This window comes from Bombina bombina, chromosome 4, assembly GCF_027579735.1.
Source record: "Bombina bombina isolate aBomBom1 chromosome 4, aBomBom1.pri, whole genome shotgun sequence".
Classification (NCBI taxonomy): Eukaryota; Metazoa; Chordata; class Amphibia; order Anura; family Bombinatoridae; genus Bombina; species Bombina bombina.
In genome coordinates, this window is record NC_069502.1 from 1,041,895,247 (window position 1) to 1,041,918,559 (window position 23,313).

Below are 23,313 nucleotides of genomic sequence, written 5' to 3' on the forward strand. Positions count from 1 at the left end.
AAAAGCAAAAAGTAGATTGACTATAAATTATTGCCAAGTCTGTGTAATATACCTAAAATACGTTTAATAAAATAGATGACATTGGAATTATATTTTACAACAAAGCTGTAAGCTATGTATACTTTTTGTAAGGTATATTGAATTGCAAGTTATGGTAATAGCTGAGACTATAACAGGTGGCAAGCTTTTAAGCTTTCTGCAAATAATTCAGCTATCAATAAAACACCTTCAAATCAAATTATTTATGGAAAGGCTTTTAACTGCATATGCGACAAATCAATATAGAAAAAGTGAAAATTATAAAAGAATTACAGTAAAGAATCAACTTGGGAATAATAGAACATAGCAATGCATTTTTCCATGAAAAGCTTGACTACAAAAACATAACTGATTACGGTTGAACATATTCAGTCCAGTGACAAGGCTTTGTTCTTTATATTTAAAATGTTTTGTTTACAATGTTTTTATAGTCAGTTCTCTCATTATAAACATGCATCTATTCTGCATTTTGTATAACTCAATATCAAGCAGTATTTTTTTTAGGATATTTTTATCAAATGTCAAGAAAGCTTTTTTTTCCTTTTATTTATTTTTTTCCTTTCCCCGTTATATTTTAAAGGGACAGTCTAGGCCAAAATAAACTTTCATGATTCAGATAGAGCATGTAATTTTAAACAATTTTCCAATTTACTTTTATCACCAATTTTGCTTTGTTCTCTTGGTATTCTTAGTTGAAAGCTTAACCTAGGAGGTTCATATGCTAATTTCTTAGACCTTGAAGCCCACCTCTTTCAGATTGCATTTTAATAGTTTTTCACCACTAGAGGGTGTTAGTTCACGTATTTCATATAGATAACACTGTGCTGGTGCACGTGAAGTTATCTAGGAGCCATTACTGATTGGCTAGACTGCAAATCTGTCAAAAGAAATGAAAAAAGGGGCAGTTTGCAGAGGCTTAGATACAAGATAATCACAGAGGTTAAAAGTATATTATTATAACTGTGTTGGTTATGCAAAACTGGGGACTGGGTAATAAAGGGATTATCTATCTTTTAAAACAATAACAATTCTGGTGTAGACTGTCCCTTTAAACAAACTCAAGTGATTATAACATTTTAACAGGAAACAATCATTACTAAAATCATTAAGTATTAATGAGAGAGCAATAGATGGATTAAAAAAGAATAAGGTGTAAGCTTTAAACAAGTGCCTGTTTATTGTTTTTAATAATTTATATTAAAAGAGATGGATTCTTAAAGAGATACTAAACCCAATTTTTTTCTTTCATGATTCAGACAGAGCATGCAAATTTAAGCAACTTTCTTATTTACTCCTATTATTAATTTACCTTCGTTCTCTGGCTATCTTTATTTAAAAACAGGAATGTAAAGCTTATAAGCTGACCCACTTTTGGTTCAGAACCTGGGTTACACTTGCTTATTGGTTGGCTGAATGTAGTCACCAATAAGCAAACACTATCCAGGGTGCTGAATCTAAAATGGGCCAGCATCTAAGCTTTACATTCCTGCTTTTTAAATAAAGATAGCAAGAGAACAAATAAAATTGATAATAGGAGTAAATTAGAAAGTTGCTTAAACTTGCATCCCTTTAAAGCTGTTAAATGTCACCATCCTACTTCAAGATTCCACATTTCTTTAACAAGATTTCACCTATTGTGCAGTCTATTATTTTTTAGCAATACCTTCTAGCAAAAAGATAGGACTTTCTCAAGTGGGGTTTACAAACACACAAGTATGAGAATATCCTGGGGACCAAAATGCCATGATGTTCCTTAGCTGAAAATGGTTGATGAGCCAATCAGAATTGGTATACAAGTGTATCTGCTAATTACAGCCATTGGTGCTTAAAACTGTATTTAGCCCCTTTAATAGGGTTAGCACATAGTTACCAAATGATTTACTGCAAAAACGACATTTTCTAGCAAATTTGAATTTTTATTAGTGCATTAAAATATCCCTTAAACCAATCCCTGCAGATATTCATTTCTACCCTTCTCCTATGCTTATCTGAACCTATTCATACTTTTCATAGATTTGAAAATGTTAGTAAATTGTAAAACAATTACAGTTTCCTTCTGGGTCCTCTTCAACTGTTAGCAACATAAAGCCTATTTTGTAGATAGTTTTTTGTGTGACATTACATTTTGGAAAATGTATCTGTTTGACAAAAGTACACATTTTTGATCAGCACTCAGGAAGTGAATAAACAAACTTCATTCAGTCACAATGGAATTATCTCTATGTACAAGAGCTTTAGTTTCTGTTTACCTCATCTTGGCTTGTGCTTTTATAACAACAGGTTTTAAAGCAATCCTGTATTAAGATGCATCCAATTTTGCATCTGCTCCTTTCCAGTGTTTCTCTTTAATCTAGAAGGTCACAAGAGAGCTAAACCATTTTATTCAAGAGATTAACTTCAGATATAATAGGATTTGTATATTTCTTACAGGCATAAGTTTATGAAAATAAAATATTTTATCTATGTTATGGATAAAAATGCATCATTTTAAATTATATTTACCACGATTTTGTTTGCATTTGATTTTCACATCATCGCATTTAAACTGACTATTAATTACATCCAAAAAAAATCACACAGAGGAAACCCAGACTAAAAATAATTTTCAATATATATATAAAGCAAATTAAAAACTGAAACAAAGAGGGCCAGATTACGAGTGGAACGCTAACAGTAACTCTCAAGCGATAAGAGGTTTATCATGGGTGTTTGTGCTTGTAGGGTTTACAAGTTGAAACTTTATTTGCTCTATTGACTTATATGGGGGAATACGTGAACAAGATTCAGCTTTTTGCGTTAGTCGGGTTAGCACTCGAGTGAAAACAGTTTACTTTCCACTCATAATACAAGTGCAATCGGACAAGTGCAAAAAGCTTACTTCTAGCACAGTTAACACTCAAGCGGGAGCACTAAATAGCGCTCCACGCGTAATCTGGCCCAAAGGCATTTGTTCACTTAGTAGAAAAAAAATAAATTGCATATTTATTTGATGTTATTGAGATGGATTGTTGTACGTTGGCAAATAACATTGCAGTGCCAAAAATACCTGTTTTTAAAAGCCATTAAATACAGTAGAATTACTGAATCAACAAATGCATAATAAAAATACATTACAATAGCACTTAGTCTGAATTTATAGCAAATTTCAGTTATTTACATATTCACTCCCCCCTGTATCATGTGACAACCATCAGCCAATCAAAAATGCATATATGTCTATCTAATAAACTCTTGCACATGCTCAGTAGGTGCTGGTGCCTCAGAAAGTGTGCTTATGTAAAAAGACTGTGCATAATTTGGTAATAGAATAAATTGAAAAGTTGTTTAAAATTGCATGCTCTATCTGAGTCATGAAAGTTTAATTTTTGACTTTAATGTTCATTTAAATCCTAATCAAGACCACATAAAATCTTGGTGCATTACTCATAATACTGTTACATTTCAAATCACCCAAATACGATATAGTAAAAGATAAGTGCACATTACCATAAAACAGGTGTTTGTTTGTTTTTTTAAATCAATAACCATTAAAAAATGTTGTGTCAAGTAAAGGAAATACACCAAAGTAGAGAGACAACATGATTCTTTGCTGGTATTTATTTATTTTCTATAAAGAAATTAGTCAATGGTTTACTATTTGAAAGATCTGTTTCCATGATGATTTGTTATAAAATATAATTGTGACTCTTTTCACTGTTTTGATTGGCTATCTTTATGCTTGAGGGTGGTTGGCATGGTATGACATTAAGATTTTCAAAAAGTTAATGTATGTGAAGCCCTCTTTGTTTATCTATTATTGTAAATGTTATGTTTACAATAATTTATTATAGATACTATACATCTTTAAACCTGACTGCATATCAGATGCAAAAATGGAGGAATTTTTGGAACAATATGTGCAGGTCATTTGAGACTTAAAAGAGTGTATAATGTTATTTAAAATGAATAGTTAATACAATATGCTTCTAGAGGTACACATACATGAAAGACGTCCAATTTCTGGCAATCAGGGAAAATTGATAACGTAGGTATATTCAGTATATTAAGTGTATTTTAAAACAACAGATGTGTAATTAAAAAGGGCTGGAAAAACAAAGGCAATTTAGATTGTCATCTGCAGGACAATTTTCCTAGGTGTAGAAATAAAAATCTCCCATCTATAATATCAGTGATGAAAATATAGGGCCAGATTACCACTGGAACTGTAGTTTGCGCTTGCGTGTTCGCTTTTTTTTTTTCAACTTGTAATACGAGTAGAATTTAACTTGTGTGCAAAAAGCCACAAAAGCCCGATATCCACTCATAATCTAGCCCATAATATTTGGTTACAATTTTATAACTAGTAAGTGAAATCATTTTTCATTTGCCATTTGACTTCTAGAGGGTAATATGACAAATAATATAAAAGGAGAAAACTGGTTTCATTAGAAAGAGGGTTTCTTTTGGGTGCGTTTCTTTTAGAACTCTAAAAATATATAAAAGTCTTAGTAATTGCCTATTTCACATTGTTTTTTAAACTGTCTGTTACCAGGAATCAGCATGTAATCCAGGGTGGTATTTTTCCTTCGTGTACCTTTCTGTGAACACATCATTTCTCTGAGGCATCTTTTAAATATTATGGAAAATGTATTTTCATTTTGGCAGTTATATATTAAATATTTCAAACTCAGTAGGAAAAAATGATGTTGAAGTGGTGTGGTGCTTTTCTCGTGCCTTTAGAATCTTGTCCCTACCTACCTATAGAGCTTTGGAATTTGTCTTTATGGATGTTGGATTACATGATAATTTCACTAGCAGGTGAGCTAGTTCATACTTATTATTCATACAAAAAACATTTTTCAAGCATCCTCCTTGCTTAAGATAGAGATTGGATGCTTTCCGTGTGATTTATGTACCTAGAAATTATACAAAAATGTGTTCGATTCTTTAGTCAACTATATTTTATTTCAATAAAAAGTAGGTACTTAGACAGGCAACTATTTTACATGAAATATATCATTTGAACTAATTTACTTTGGTGAAAGCGGAATTTTAAATCACACTTTGTAAAGAAATGTTCTATTGAATCATTCCTTCTTCTAAGACATATTATCCTAAATTGCATACTTGATCTAGGAGTTGTATATCTGTCTTTGTATTTTATTAATGCTTTAACACAATTTTATGTATTTTTCAGTACTTATTACATTTTACAATTTTCGGAACATGTATTTATATCTGCCATTCAACTGTATTCAGATTGCCCTCTGAAAATATTTTTATTGATTTATTGCTTGGCTATTAGAAATTGTTACATAGTGTTTTGTCATAGTAAATATGACAGACTCTAAACTAGATCCAACAGATCTGGAAAACCTAAAACTTATAATTAAATCAAATACATAAGCCTAGATTACAAGTGGACAAAATATTAGGGATATTGTTTGCTCAAGTTATTTTTCAGCACTTGAGCGACAGTCTAGGGTGCACTAACATCTGCATGTCGGTTAGCACAGATGCACTAAATTATTTACATAAAAGATTATTATGGGGATGCTCAGTAAAATTCATGTTCGATATTGCTTGAGCTCTAAGCCGAGTATGTGCTAAGCCAAGTAGTTGAGTTATTCATGTAGTTCTCTGCTATTCTATTAATAGCTATAGACCGCAACATCAGACTTCAACTGAGCCAACAGTCCTCCAGGAGACACCGTCGGCCAACAGCTGGTCCCCAACCATACACCCCTTACCAGCGAAGGGAACCCCAGCCGAAACTCCAAAGGGAATTTATCTCAAAAACACTATATTTCAAGCATTTTACGTTGTTCTTAAGTGCAACACTTAACACAACACTAGTAATAAGAGTGAAATAAACTCGCTAATATCGCTCCCTGAGCTATCCAAAAAATGTATATGGTGCGCTAAAAGGTTTTGGTGACTTTAAGGTGATCTGGTTAAATTTTTTAACCATCTACTTGAAATGCCAGATTGTACAGTATTCTTAGCGTCAGCATGAGCGCAAGATAATGCACGCTGAGCTGTTGACTGACCTCCACTTGTCATCTAGCCCATAGTTATTAGTCAATGTATTTGCATTTTATTACTATGATTATATATTTCTAGGGTTCCTTAAATTCAGAAAATACTTTTTACTATTCAAATCCTCAACAATCTCTATTTATTGGGATATTGATTCGATAAAGTTTATTGCGTAGATTTAACACACTGAGAATAAAACACTATGAAGTATTCATTTAAATAAATTTTTATCGCATAACAAGCTGTGCTCCATTGTTCATTAATTATATATGTTTTCTTAAAATAACTTTTATTATTATCTTAGTGTTTATATATGAATTTTAAATGTGATTTAAACATAAGTAACATTTTGTAATATTTAGTAGATTTTGTAAGCAATTGTAGACAAATTTAATAAGGGTATTAATAATAATCAATAATTTCCTACCTTTGGCGTTCTTGCATATTTCCCACACCTGGCATCCTTCACAAGAATTATATCCAATAGCTCAGTCTCCTAAAATATATATATTGTTTACAATTTAATTGAATTTATAGATGTTTGTTTTATATACACATACATGTGTTACATCACCTAAGGAATTTGATTGCATTGGTGTGTTATATAATAAATGCTTTTGCAAACACTTTTTATTTACATAAATATAATCCCTTAATTTAGCAAAACATACTCACAAAAAGACATCAAATAGTAGGATTAATACATTTTAATAAGACAAATATTGTAGAATAGCAATATCCCATTAAATATGTGTGTTCTAAACAAATATGTACTATCTTTTTTCCTAGAATAGTAACGAAAAACTAATAAGCAAGCAACATTATTTCTGAAGCATGACCATAAAGTTCCACTGGAACAATGAGTATGATAACTATAAATTATTTTATTTCTGTAGTGTTTCCTATATTCACTGTCCCACCAAAGCCTTAGGATTCTATCATGTTTGAATGCTTGAACAAAGAGCCATCACTACTCAAATAAGACAATGGGGTCTATCTATCAAGCTCCAAATGGAGCTTGATGCCCCGTGTTTCTGGCGAGCCCACAGGCTCGCCAGAAACAGCAGTTATGAAGCAGCGGTCACAAAGACCGCTGCTCCATAACCTGTCCGTCTGCTCTGGCGGACAGACATCGCTGGAAATCAACCCGATCGAGTACGATCGGATTGATTGACACCCCCTTGCTGGCGGCCTATTGCTCGCCGTATTCAGCGAGGTCTGGCGGATCAGCACTGTCCGATCAGGTCCGCCAGACCTTGATAAATAGGGGCCTATGTAAATATGGAACCAGGGTATGTACATTAGCTCTATTGGAGTAAGTGTTTCCACAAATTGCTTTTATTTTTTTGCCTAATGATTAGAGTTACATTTTGTCTACAATATAGTTGATGATAGTCTTGTAGTAGAGACTAAAAGGATATAATATAACAATAATACAATGTTCTAATCATATAGTTGTACTATTGCTTAAACAGAACAATGTTTTTAATTCTTGCAAAACAGTTCAATGGCTAATTAAAGTCAGCACAAGAGCAGCAATGCACTAGGGATTCTGGAGTTCAGCACAGACATAGATTGGCCAATACACACATATGCCATCCCCGATTGGCTCGATGGCTGTGGTCACCTCTGGATCAGTAATCCACTGCCAGTGAGGAGCTGGCGTTAACCCCCTTAAAAGGGCAAACAATGGCAGCAAACAAGTTGCTAAAGGGATATGAAACCCAAACATTGTATTTTCTGATTCAGACAGAGCATACCATTTAAAAAAAAAATCCAGTTTACTTTTACCAAATTTGCTTCGTTCCCATAATATTCTGTGTTGAAGAGATACCTAGGTAGGCATATGGAGCACTACATAGCAGGAAAGAGTGCTGCCATCTAGTGCTCTTGCAAATGGATAACATTCTTGCAAAACTGCTGCAATATGGCGCTCCAGAAATGGGCCGGCTCTTAAAGGGACATTCCAGCCAAAATTGGAATGCACGTGGATACATTTCAGTTTTGGATAGAAGCATTTTTATAATATACATGTATTAGCAAAAATGTGTCTAATAAAAGCTATAGCTATCTCAGTATTCTAAACACAGCACTTGCTCACAGAGCCTAAGGTGCTTGTACAATCTGGCAATGACTCAATTTGTTAATTGCAGACATGATACAAGCCCCACTGGTCAAAATCAATCGTGAATGTGAAGCATAGCTAGATATTCTCAGTGCACCAGCATTTTAAATACTGTAATTGTTTAGAGCACCAGTGGGGCTTGAAAAAAGAGAATGATAAGTCAAACTCTGGAGGTGCACTAGGCGCCCAATTGATGAAGAACAAAAGATGGGCGAAGATCAAAGGCTGCACTCTCAGATATAACGACAACGACCAAAATCAATCCTGGATGGAATGAGAAGAGGCGCCAATATGGTGATAACGTATAAACAAAAGTCAATAGCAGCAAGCGACAATGATTATACTCACAAACAAGGCGGCACTGATTTGCGCCAGACACAGCGAACCGGGACCTGTTCGTTGCCCGGAAGACCAGCACTCGATAGGAAGCTCCAGGAGGTCACGTGGGACCCTTCTGCCAATCAGGTACGGGAACACATCCACACCTTAATCCGAGCGGCCGCTCCACCAATATACAGATGATTTGGATACACACCTTCCTCCCCTGAGATCACAGCGGAATACCCGTATTCAGTGAATACTTTGTGGGATACACCGGGTGGGTGGTGCTAGCGTCCGATATCCACCAGACCCAGGAGCTTAGATATGAAATCACAGGAAAAGGACTCCAAAGGGGTATAATTAAAATGATTTAATAAAAAAGTTAAAAAGAAACCAGCAACGCGTTTCTCGGCTGCACAGAGCCGTTTCATCAGGCTCTGTGCAGCCGAGAAACAAGTTGCTGGTTTCTTTTTAACTTTTTTATTAAATCATTTTAATTATACCCCTTTGGAGTCCTTTTCCTGTGATTTCATATCTAAGCTCCTGGGTCTGGTGGATATCGGACGCTAGCACCACCTGCCCGGTGTATCCCACAAAGTATTCACTGAATACGGGTATTCCGCTGTGATCTCAGGGGAGGAAGGTGTGTATCCAAATCATCTGTATATTGGTGGAGCGGCCGCTCGGATTAAGGTGTGGATGTGTTCCCGTACCTGATTGGCAGAAGGGTCCCACGTGACCTCCTGGAGTTTCCAATCGAGTGCTGGTCTGCCGGGCGACGAACAGGTCCCGGTTTGCTGTGTCTGGCGCAAATCAGTGCCGCCTTGTTTGTGAGTATAATCATCGTCGCTTGCTGCTATTGACTTTTGTTTATACGTTATCACCCTATTGGCGCCTCTTCTCATTCCATCCAGGATTGATTTTGGTAGTTGTCGTTATATCTGAGAGAGCAGCCTTTGATCTTCGCCCATCTTTTGTTCTTCATCAATTTGGCGCCTAGCGCACCTCCAGAGTTTGACTTATCATTCTCTTTTTTCAAGCCCCACTGGTGCTCTAAACAGTTGCAGTATTTAAAATGCTGGTGCACTGAGAATATCTAGCTATGCTTCACATTCACGTGCAGAGAAAAATGTTAACACTAAAACAGTGATAACTTTTTCTAAAAGCATTTTTGCTAATACGTGTATATTGCAAACATGTTTCTATGCAAACATGTAATTCATCTTTGTGCATTTAAATTTTGAGCATACGTCTATGCTTTTCAAAAAGGATACCAAGAGAACGAAGAAAATGAGAATAGAAGTAAATTAGAAAGTGGTTTAACATTTCATGCTCTGTTTGAATCATGAAAAACATTTTCTATCGATCTTTCTTTCTTTCGCGCAGCTGATCAGTTGACCAGTGGGGCTAAATATTAATCTAAATTATTTGTCCCTATATAATAAAGCCTCTGAGTCCTGTGCAAGGGTATTTATGGCTGCAGGCTTTCTATTAAATTTGAATGTAATAAAAATGTGTTTCTTTTTATATTCCAATGCACCTTATATGCCATTAAAATATAGTTAAAATAAAAAGTCTAATAGGAAATCAATCAATAAACATTTATTGTTCTGATATTTGTTGGACACAAATGGTTATAACTGAAGACATCATGTAAGTTTACTATCAACAGCACTCACTTTATTCACTTCATTTGTAGCACACGAATGTTAATCTTTATTTAAACTATTCTGAAATCTTTATGTGACCCTAATTGACTGCAAAACTAAATGCAATATTGTAATTTCTTCCACTGGATATAAACCAAATAAATATTGACTCCATTGCATTAATTTAGAAATCAATAGTCTTACTTAGGTTTTAAGATATTCCTAATGTGAAGGAAACTAAATGCTTCAATGGATTCAACTCGGATACAATCTGTACTCTATGATTTATTTGAGCTGAGTATTTTCAGAGAAAAATGTTAAAGGGACCCAAAAATATAGGAACAATATTTGAAGAGTATAAAACAAAAATACCCATTTACGTCAATGACCAAACTAGAACTTATTACATTTTGAGGATTCCCCTAATCACCGCTAATAAAATTGGAAGATATAACCACCAAAATATCTATATGAGCATTATACACAGACAACCCAGAGTTCAAATATAACTAACCAGAATATGAAGAGACAAGTTATTGTGGTGTGTTTTATTTTAAATTATGAATCCGTTCATAAACATTTTTGCAATAAAACTGGATGGAAAAAAAACTTTAAAAGAACATAAAAGAGCAGAAAGTAAACGTTTGTGTGTTATTTATATGCAAGCCATAGTGTAGTAATAAAATTATTACTTAATAATTAAATGCTGGAAGGACAAGGTTCGCTCTTGCGATCCTCATCCACCCAGCTACTGCTTATGTAGCCACACCCCTGCTCTAGCACCACCATAAGAGCAGGGCTTGTCAATCATCCTGATAGGATTAGGATGATTTAACTCTGTGAGTCTTAAAGTGACGGAGAGGCTGTGGTCTTAAACACAATAATTTCAATAATTTTAGTGCTTTGACATATTTTTAAAAATATTAACTATTGTTATTTTAAACTAATTTCAGCACACAACTATAAAATAAATATTAATCACTACTAACAGTCACAACTAAAGGGAAACTGTATTTAAAAAAATTATATGAAAAATGTAGCATTTCAACATGTTGAGATTTGTATTGCTTGAATATGTATGATGAAATAGCTTTTTACATTTTAAATGAAATGAACATACCAGTATCATCCTTATTGGTTTATAGGTATTTCCTACTAATGCTACTTTTTAGTTAATGAACATTAAAACAAAGTACACAACTGAAATATTAAAATGTTTCAATTTAATCACATGCTCTTCACAGTCTTTCATGCAAAATAAAAAATATTTAACATGTTTAGATTCTACTTGTTTCATACAGATGAAAGACTAAGTGCTTTTTGAGTACAGTATCCAAGAGGAGCCACACATCATGTGATGTATGCATATCTTTTGATATGATTGGTTGGATGTAACTATAAATCATTTGGAAACAAAATGGACTTGTTAGGTACTAACAATATAATTTTATGGTGATTTATGTTGTTATTACAAGTTGTTAAATTTGCAATTGAAATGGCATCCAGTCTATATCTGAGACGTCTGGCTGATTTATTGCCAACATTGTTGAATAAGAAAATATGTTAAATATAATAATGTATACATAAGGAATCAGAAAATTGCTTCTCTTTAATAATAAATATTTATTAATGGACCTCAAAATATATAAAAGATAACAACATTTTGAGAACTAAAATCAATGGTACTACAAGGCAGGGGCAATGTATTTTTTGTTTAAAAAATGAAAAGATATTATTTCGTGGAAGGTTACAATGTGTTGTCTATAACATATATGGCAAATATTTTTTGATTATATTTAATGGTGCAAAACATGCCAAAATAGATCTATTCCTATAAAAATAAAAAAGGAATGTTATAAATATATATAGTCTAAAGAAAGTTGTATGTATTATAGCTGTAAATAAAGACATTGAGGTCAAATACTACCAACTGGCATATATATTCAAATTATACCTTTGTTGGTGTTTTTCATATAATTAGGTTACTGCTTTTAGACAGAGTTATGGAAGTATACTAAACAAAATAGTAAGCAATTTAAGTTAAAAAGTAATAGCATGAAACGTACAATATAGGATTTTAGTCAGTTATATCAGAGATCCTTGCTAATATGGAAAGCTAATATGGAAATCTCAACATGACAATTAAAATTTAAAGAAAAGTGTTTAGAAAGAAAAAGTTTCCAATTTACTTCTATTATCAAACTTGCTCTTCATTCTCTTGATATCCTTTGTTGAAGGAGCAGCAATGCACTACTGGTTGCTAGCTGAACATATTGGGGTCAAATTATTATTGTGGGGATGGACATGATACAATGTAGCGTATCATGTCCCCCGTACATCGATAAATGCAGACAGCATATGCTGTAGGCATTTATCATTGCACCAGCAGTTCTTGTGAACTGCTGGTGCAATACCGCCCCCTGCAGATTCATGGCCAATCGGCCGCTAGCAAGGGGTGTCAATCAACCCGATCGTATTCAATCAGGCTGATTGCTGTCTGCCACCTCAGAGGTGGCGGACGAGTTAAGGAGCAGCGATCTTAGCAGCGGTCGGAAACAGCATCCGCTGCTTCATAAATCGACCCCATTAAGTAAGCCAATGACAAGAGGCTTATATGTGCACCCACCAATCAGCAACTATCTCTCTTTAGTGCATTGCTGTTCCTGAGCCTATTAAGTATGATTTTCATCAAAGGACTGGAAAGATGTTTAAAATTGCATGGTCTACCTTAATAATGAAAGATGAATTCTGACTTTTTTGTCCCTTTAACCTATAGAGCATATTGCAGGTTATTATAATGATAATTATTATCCCTGTCTTTTAAAGAGGAGAAATTTAAAGAAGTGTTTTAGACTTGTCACCTATGAAAAGAAAGTGAAGCCTCAAATATACCAAGCAGTTCTTTTAAAAAAAATGTTCAGACAACCCCAGATATACATTGTGGCCTAAAATGCCTTAGAAATGAGTTGAAGTTAGTATTAAATTAAAACAAATGTTTATTGAATTTACAAGAAAACAAAAATATAATATATAAACTTACGGTAACTCAGAACATTCACAATTTATTATTATTATCGGTTATTTGTAGAGCAGCAACAGATTCTGCAGCGCTGTAAGCATAGGCGCAATGCAAGGTAACATTAATAGGGATCAAACGGGTAGAGGGCCCTGCAAAGAGTCGCACTGTTGTAGTCAGGAGTCGCACTGTTGTAGTCAGGAGTCGCACTGTTGTAGTCAGGAGTCGCACTGTTGTAGTCAGGAGTCGCACTGTTGTAGTCAGCTCTTAAGAAAGTGATCTACAAACAGCTGGGCTCATAGGCTTACATGCTAAGGGGTTCAAGGGGATAGCAATTGAGGAGAGGAACTGGTATAAAGAAAGGTTAGTATTAATATAAAATATAACCTTAATTAATTAAAATATACACATGAAATTTCTTTATCTAACCCCTTTATCCAATGCACAGAGTATTCATTGGGCCAAATATTTTATAGGTTATATTTTATATCAATAGTACAAAATCAGTGAGTGCTACCATTTTCGATCACCCCCTTTTCATATAATTTAGCTGGGGAAAATAGTGCAATTTCTAATTCTCACAAATATGCACGCTGCTGACACCTTTAAACTAACCCTGGTATAAATCTGTAGCTAATTGACTTTAAAGGGACAATAAACTGCTGGGTACAACTAAAGTAGTATGGTTACTACTTACCATGCTATTGTTTTTCCTTCTCTTCCTACAGCGGCCTTCAAAGTCGTTCTATCATTTTACACTTTGTATCTTCACACTGGACGCCGCCATCTTGGAGCTTGGATATTTTTTATGTAACTTTTCAACCATACAAAAACTCTTGTTCTATATTATGTGAGCTAAACTAAAGTGCAAGGTACAGCTGTCAAAAAGCCAGTAACATCACAGATCTGTGAAAGCGCACTGCTTATTTCACAGGATACAACAATACATGTGCTACAAGATGGTGGAGCCCAGTATAAAATGCAAAGCTTTACCAGCTGAATTCTGTAATGAGTTAAAATACATGCATGACTTTAAAGAGATGCTCAGGTACAGGAGGGAAAAAAATAGCATGGTGAGTAGTAACCATCCAGTTGTAGTTATACTCAGTAGTTTAATGTCCCTTTAACTGATACTAACTTTATGACAATGGATAGCCTTGTTATTTGCAGACAAAGCCCAGATTGGCTCATCCAAATAAAGCAAATGGTGTGCTGAGTTTTGCTGTTAAAAACAAATTGTAGTAAAAAGGATGTTAATTTGTTTTAAAACTGTTCCTTTAAATGGGGTCAACTATAAAGGTGCAGTTATGTAGAAAAATACAAATTATTATTTGAACCAGTATAGTTTTGTGAGCATTTATACAACAAAACAAAAACATGGTGGCTTCTTTATTTACCCTCCCGGCCAAATAATGGCAAAGTCATTTCTATGGTTTTAATTTTAAGGCTTGACGGTCTTTGTATTTCTGATCAGAGACCTACAATGTTTTACATGCCAGATCCAAGTTCTATGGAATTACATGGTGCATTCTGCTTCTTCCCTCACAATGGGATCCCCTTTAGATGAGTAACAAGTCTTATATTGATTAGCTTCAAATTCAAATACAACTTATGATATTGAAAATATGATACTGTTTTTACTCATGTAAGCTGTTAATTATGCTTGATGCAAAAAGCTTTAAATTACATTGGAATTTAAAAAGTACACTAAATAAAAATACAGATAATACAAATTCATATATCATGTATAGCAAATAAAATATTTATATAGTCATTAAGTCTATGAAAGACTTAAGGGGACCATAATCTTTTAAATTCACAAACCTGAAAGTAACTGAAATGGACTAGTAGGAACTGCTACACTGAATAGTATATAAGCATTAAACCAAATGCCAACTGATAAATAATTTAGTATCTTGTTCATAAAATAAGTTTCCTTCCACTTAGATTTTACAAAGCTTTTTTTCAGGAAGAAAAGGATTATGAGGATTGCTCCATTAAGTAGAAGCTAAAGAGTAATTCCATTGTCGTACAGCAAAATATGCTAATGAACAGAGCTGTATTGATAACAATGTGATTACTAAATGATGATCTAAAGAACATTCAATAAAAATATTATAATTTTAATGCAAAGATTATATATTTTTTAAAATACTTTTTATGGCAAAAATAGGATATATGCACACATGAGCACATGCACATACGCAAACATGCACTCAAAGAAAATAGACACGTGCACATATGCATAGACACATGCAAACACATTCACATGTGCATACACAAACAAACAACTTAAGTCCAGATAGTATAATTGAGCACAAATCAGTGATTTGACTGTAACACCGAATGACAAATGAAAGTTCTTGACATTCACAATTTTGTTTCCAAATGCAGTATTTAAAATATCAAAATGTCACATATGTCATTACAGGATCCACTAGTGAAACGGAGTTGCAAGTATATAACACCTCTAAAGCTGTATAGGCTGCGTTCCACGCCTATTAATGTATGAAAAAATACCACAGCTATACAAGGATCCGTGTTGCATGTAATAAACCACACTAAATCAACAGCTGTAAACAAAGCCTTAGAAATTTTAGTTATTTACTCACGGAACCAGGGTGAGTACTTGTATACTCCAACGGACCTTGTGTGATGAGTAACGGTCCCGGTCCCAACACCGTAGTGCTTTAGGGGTCTCTAATTACCCTGCTTTGATCCAAAAGACATCCAAACAAAACTTGTAAAGCAACTGTGGTAAACACTTGTGTAAAGCGAGGAGGGAGAAAACAAAGCAAATAAAAAGTCTGTTTATTGTAGCATTTGATTAAAAATACAGAGCACAGCTAACAGACCTCTACAACTGACGCGTTTCCTGCCCCTCCGGGCACTTCCTCAGAGCTGTTGTACAGGTGTGACATACCTAATTAAGTACACAGGTAGGAAATCTAGCCCAGCCAATCAAAATACATAGTACAAAGTGTAGAAAAGGCGCTCTGGGAGAAAGGAAGATGATGCTGAAAGTGCTGTAAAAAGCACTATGCTGTGATGAACAAATAATGTTGATTTCCAGGCAGCAGGTTAAAAAGTAAAGTACAACTTTATTTCAAAAAGTATAAAAAAGGACACTGTTAGAATGTCCTGTACAGAGCCAGCAAATAACTCTATCAATCAGGCAAGTGAGCAGATCCCCATGCAGACATGTTTCGTGCACCAGGTGCACTTGATCACTGCTTACCTCAATAAAGTTGTACTTTACTTTTTAACCTGCTGCCTGGAAATCAACATTATTTGTTCATCACAGCATAGTGCTTTTTACAGCACTTTCAGCATCATCTTCCTTTCTCCCAGAGCGCCTTTTCTACACTTTGTACTTTGTTCTGTCTTGGCGTGTGTGGCTGTCACGCAAGAAGAGGCTGCCTACCTGATTAGATTGTTGTATACAGGGGTGTGTCCCCCGCCCACTCTCCATAGTGCCGGGCTCCGTTCACTTCACTGCACAGCGAGAGGAGCGCAGAAAACACAGTGAAATACTCGCGTTTGGAATCAAAATACATATGGGCCACACTCCATCTCCATGAACCTATCACATACAATCTAATTAAACACATGTACACACACGTAAAAACAATAAAGTTACAAAGCTGAAACTTACTACCATCTCTATAGATACATAAAGCATATAAAATTAGTTAAAATACATGCCTGTATTCATAATAGAGTTGATACCAAAAGTAGTGGCACATACAGTCATTTACAAACTCAAAGCGGATGAGAAAGAATGTGTCCAAATAAAGAAACAAAGATGTACTTTAAAACCGTCAGCAAATAAAGGAGACAAATGTAATCTCAAGTTTAATTTAGCTCAGATCAAAGCAAAATAAGTGTTAACACCCACGATACAAATATACGCCTGTGAACCCAGTTTGCGAAACATAGAAATCACTAGTTAGCTGTATGAGTATGTGTACGCATGGATGAATACCCGCAACTATGAAAGCCCAATAGTAAAACATGTATAAATGTCAAATGCTATGTATATTATATAACAAAGAGCCTTAAAAGTGCAGGCAATATCCTAACCATACCAAAATGTTGTGTTACACAGGCGGCCATGTTTTGTGGTGTTAAATACTTAATATAAGCAGTCTATATGATATATAATACAAAAACAATACATAAGAAATTGATTGAAAAACCTGACAATGCTAACCAAATAGCTCATATTATTCAAAAGAAATTACATACACAAACAGTTATAATTTAAGGACTAGGAACTAACGTTGAGTTTTATCAATGAACAGTTTTACATCGCTAATTTCATTAATACCAAATGGAGACCCTGTACGCAGTATATAGATCCAAAACACTTCTTTCTTGCAAAGCAACTGAAATGTATCACCTCCTCTGCAACCTACATTAACCACTTTAATACCTTGAAATACAAACGCTTCTAGTCGATTAGTATGTCTAAAAAAGTGCTTTGCCACTGGAATTTTGGGTACCTTAGCCTCAAGTGACAATAAATGTTCCCTAACTCGATCTTTGAGCATCCGTGTGGTGAGTCCCACATATTGAAAATTGCAAACTTTACACGTTATTAAATATACTACATATGTAGAATTACAGTTGATACGCTGTCTAATTGAAAAATGTATTGCATTATTGTTAATATAAAAGTGTCACCTTCTTTGATATAGTTACAACTCTTATATCGTTTCCCTCTGCAACTGCAGAAGCCTAAATTAGTTGTTAGCCAGTTTCTAATAGCATCTCTATTTGATCTACCAGTAGCACATCTCTTCTTACTATATCATTAATGGTTTTACTTCTTCAAGAGATAAAATTACATTGTCTAGATATGGTCTGTAGGTCTTTATCATTTTCTAGAAGTAGTAATCTAGTTCTTATAATTTTGCAAATGTCTGTAAATTGCTTACTGTACGCAGTGATGAAATGAATGCCTGCATTATCCCTACCTGATTTCCCTTTATCCAGTAACAAGATTTCTCTATCAAGACTCGATACCTGCATAGATAAGGTATCTAATGTTATTTTATCATAACCTCTCTCTATAAGATGTTCTATAAGTCTGTTGGCATGTTTCCAATAACTCTCCAAATTGCTGCAATTTCATCGTAACCTAATGAGTTGTCCCTTAGGTATCCCCTTCTTAAGGTGAACGGGATGTGAAGAATCTGCTCTTAGGATAGTATTTCCCGAAATCTCTTTTCTATAAACTTCAGTTGAAATGCTAGACATATCATGGCTTAAGAACACATCCAAATATGGCATTTTAGTTTTATCAAGTAGAAAAGTAAATTTCAAATTATTGTCATTTTTATTTAGATGTGTCACAAAGTCATTCACTGGCTGTAGATCCCCATCCCATATTAGCAATCTCTTTATCATCTATATATCTTGTATAAAATGTTATCTTTAGATAAATCCCTTAATCCAAAAAGAGCCCACTCTTCAAATTCAGCTAAATACAAATTTGCATATGAGGGGGCGAATTTCGCCCCCATTGCTGTGCCCCTTAATTGGATGAAGAAATCACAATTGAAGATAAAATAATTGTGATTTAACATAAACGAGATTGTCTTCAGAATATAAGAAATGAGTTTCGAATCATAGTTTGAGTATTTTTCTAACATATTTTTAACTGCTTTAATCCCTAATTTGTGAGGGATACAGGAATAACGATACTAAGTCTATAGTGACATAAGTGTAATTTTCTTGCCATTTAAATTCCTTCAGTAAGCGTAATAAATGCTTTGTGTCGCTCAAGAATCCAGGTAAAGATTGGACAATAGGTTGCAATTGAGCATCTAACCATTGTCCCAATCCTTTCCCCAGGGAGCCAATAGCTGATATAATCGGTCTCTCTGGAGGATTACTTATAGACTTGTGTACTTTAGGTAGAAATTTAAACAATGGAATTCTAGGAGAATCCACAAATAGATTCCATCAGTTTAGGAGTTAGAATATTTTCTTCTAAACCCTTATCCAAAAGATGTCTCAACTCGTTCAAAAATGTATTTGCGGGATTGAATGTTAACTTTTTATATGTTTCCCTATCACTTAACTCTCTGTATACCTCTTCTAGATATTGTTGTCTACCTAATAGAACAATAGAACCTCCCTTATCAGAATCTACTATCACTAAGTCACGATTCTTGCATATTTTTTCTAGAGCCCTGCATTCATTCTTGTTAAGGTTACTAAAATTCTTTGTTTTATTATCCATTGTTACTTTAACAATTTACTTTAACCTATTGTTCTATAATGCATATAAAACCTCAATAGCAACACTCCTAGTGTGCACTGGGTAAAAAAGAGCTATGTCCTGCGATTTTAACCAACCTCTGTCTACCACCACCATGAGTAGATGCTGAATCCTCATGCTGTAAATCACACATGGAAACTATAACACAGAGTTCCTCAAAATTACAGTTTTCATTTAGTCTAGTCACACTACCCTGTGCTAGATTGTATGTGATAGATTCATGGAGAGGGCGTGTGGCCCATATGTATTTTGATTGGCTGGGCTAGATTTCCTACCTGTGTACTTAATTAGGTATGTCACACCTGTACAAAAGCTCTGAGGAAGTGCCCTGAGGAGCAGGAAATGGGTCAGTTGTAGAGGTCTGTTAGCTGTGCTCTGTATTTTTAATCAAATGCTACAATAAACAGACTTTTTATTTGCTTTGTACTGTCCCTCCTCGTGTTTACTGCAGTTGCTTTACAAGTTTTGTTTGGACATACACACACAAACACATGCACTATATATATATATATGTCAAAAGAGAGAGATCAGCACTACTAAAATAGAATAACTTCCATGCCTGTTCATTTTTATTGCAACTCAAGGTGCGCGTTCTGTTAGCACACTATGCCCCTTCACAGAGAAAAAATATCCTGTAGCATGTCAGTCTGACTCTGCCCAATGACAGTCCTGCGCCGAAATACCAGGCAATTCTTCTCTGAACAAGGGAAGCAACAACCCCAGACGATCATTTCGGCCTTCTGTGGGCCTCGTCAGTGAGGTGCAGTTGTATCTCTCTAAGGGCATGTGTGCATGGAGTCCACGTCTGGATTACCCATTACTCTTAGGGAGACCCAAGAGTAATTTACATATATGTCAAAAGAGAGAGAACAGCACTCCTGAGATAGAACAAAAGCTAGAATAACTTCCATGCTGGTTCATTTTTATTGCAACTCAGGGTGCCCTTTATTTTAGCACACTATGCCCCTTCACAGGGAAAAAATATCCTGTAGCATATCCATCTGACCCTGCCCAATGCTCTTTTGATATATGTATATTCATATATACATGCAAGCACAGACACATAAAAACATGCTTACACGCATACACACACAATCACATATACAAACACAAAAAAACATGTACACACATTACCAAACACACATATGTACACTCATACACACATGCAAACACATACAGACACACAAACACAAATGTACACATACGTACATACATGCATTCATACACATTTATTCATGTACAGACACAAACACTGACTTCTAACACTATTGCAAACTGCTACAGCTAATTGCAGTCTCCCTAGGGAATGCATGCAAAATATGGAAATGAACATTCAGATGCTGTATTGGAGAAATTAATATTATTACATTCAATAAAGAAAAATGAAGGATCAAAGTGTAATTAAATTAAATGTTTATAACAAATATATATATTTATATATATTATATATAGAATGAGAGCTGCTTAAATCCTATTGGCTGATTTGAACAGCCAATATGATTTTAGCAGCTCTAATTCCTATTGGCTGATTCAATTTTTTCAGCCAATAGGAATGCAAGGGATACCATCTTGAATCATGTACCTTGCATTGAAGATTCAGTGTACGGCGGCGACCGTATGAGAAGGATGCTCCACACCGGATGCCTTTAGGATGAACATGCTCCACGCCACCGGGATCAAGATAGAAGACGCCGCCTGGATGAAGATTGAAGAGGCCACCTGGATGAAGACTTCTCACCACTTGGATGAGGACTTTGCCACCGGGATGAAGATTGAAGAGGCCGCCTGGCTGAAGATTTCTCGCCGCCTGGATGAAGATTGTTCAAGCGGGACTTAAAAAACTGTAAGTGGATCGTCGGGGGTTAGTGACAGGTTTTTTAAGGGTTTTTTGGGTGGGTTTTTTTTAGTTTAGGGTTTTGACAGCAAAAGAGCTAATTGCTCTTTTTAAGGGCAATGCTCATCCAAATGCCCTTTTCAGGGCAATGGGTAGCTTAGTTTTTTTTTAGAGTTAGGTTTTTATTTTGTGGGGTTGGTTGGGTGGTGGGTTTTACTGTTGGGGGGGTCTTTGTATTTTTTTTTTAGGCTAGGGGTATTTTTATTTTGGGTGGGCTTTTTTATTTTGATAGGGCTATCAGATTAGGTGTAATTCTTTTTTATTTTGGATAATTTTGTTTGTTATTTTTCGTAATTTAGTGTTTGTTATTTTTTGTAATTAGATAGTTTTTAATTTTTAGAGTAGTGTTAGGATTTTTTAATGTGTAGTTTAGTTTAATTTAATTGGTAGTTAGTTTAATTTTAGTTTAATAATTATATTAGTTTAATTGTTAGTTTAAACTTAGTTTTTTTTAATTTGACAGGTAAGTTTTAATTTAATTTAAGCTAGGGAAGTTGAAATTTTTATCTAAAGTTAGGGGGGAGTTAGATTTAGGGGTTATTAGTTTAATTTAGTTTACTTCAATGTGGGGGTTTTCGGTTTAGGGGTTAATAGCTTATTTTAATATATTTTGTTGTGGGGGCTTTCGGTTTAGGGGTTAATATGTTTATTATAGTGGCGGCAGTGTAGGGCTTAATAACTTAAGTATAGTGGGGGCGGATGGCAGATTAGGGGTTGCTAATATTTAAATAGTGTTTGCGATGCGAGAGGGCAGCGGTTTAGGGGTTAATAACTTTATGATAGTGCTAACGATGTTGGGAAGGGCGGAATAGGGGTTAATAATTATTTGTAGTGGCGGCGATGTCGGGAGCGTAAGATTAGGAGTTAATAAATTTAATATAGTGTTTGTGATGTGGGAGGGCCTCAGTTTAGGGGTTAATATGTAGTTCATGGGTGTTTAGTGTACTTTGTAGCAGTTTAGTTATGTTAAAGTTTTGTAGCGTAAAACTCATAACTACTGCTTTTAGATGGCGTTACGGATCTTGTCGTTTTAGGCTGTCACGCCATTTTTTTAGCCAAAACACAAAACTCGTAATGGCAGCGCTATGGGAATCCCATTAAAAAAATGTCATTTTTAAGAGTGCAGTACTGATGTTGCATTACAGGCTAAAAGGCTTGCAGTACACCTATACCGACAAGACTTGTAATGGCTGCTTTGCTGTTTTAACTCGACTAAAGACGAACGCACATATTTGTAACCTAGCTGAATGTTAGCCATTGAGAACTTTATTAAGATTTAAATTCAAAGCATGTTAAGTCAAGATAATATTTATTGTTGAATAAAATATAAAACATACATGAGCTGATTGTGGCAAATTTAGTCAAAACAAAGCTGATTGTGCCATTAGCCAATAGATAAACAAGCATAACACTAGAACATTACTATTCCTTTATAATGTTTTGTAATAATATTTGTAATCTTCAGGGTTTCTGTTTCATAGGAAGCAATTACGATTTTTGTAGAAGTTGTCTTGTTTTCTAATCTCTAGATGGCTCACAGCATGAACGGCTGCATTATTTCCTTATTCAGGAGATCAAATGTGCTATTAAAGAATTACTGTGGCATAGAGTATATCTGTACAGTCTCTAAATTGAAATTATTGTAAAATTAACATTGGTATTTTAAATCTTCATATTTCTACTCAATTTATGCTCAGAATAGAAGAAGACTATAAAAATACATGTAATAAATTAAGTAGAAAAAGTAAAAATTATAAGATTCGAACAATTAAAAGAACCTATTTTCCAGCATTTAGGGCCGGCTGTCCCTAACATCAGTAAACCCCCTGTACAGCGATACAAACACAGGAGCTTATTAAGCAAACAATATAACGTCCCCCCATTATTGCACCTTTTTTGGCATCACACAGCATAAACAAATTAAAGAATCAATTTCGTCAAGCAATCATTCATCTTTCGTCT

At 34.7% G+C, this 23,313-nt stretch overlaps 1 protein-coding gene across 2 annotated transcripts in view; it reads right to left on the reverse strand.

The window, feature by feature from the left end:
- Positions 1-23,313, reverse strand: part of PLCB1 (phospholipase C beta 1) — a 1,466,985-nt gene that overhangs the window by 1,100,849 nt on the left and 342,823 nt on the right. For both annotated transcript variants that reach the window (XM_053712164.1, XM_053712163.1), the window contains exon 3: positions 6,485-6,553. In XM_053712164.1, coding sequence (XP_053568139.1) covers positions 6,485-6,553 — 69 coding nt within the window. The remainder of the gene's footprint in view (positions 1-6,484; positions 6,554-23,313) is intronic.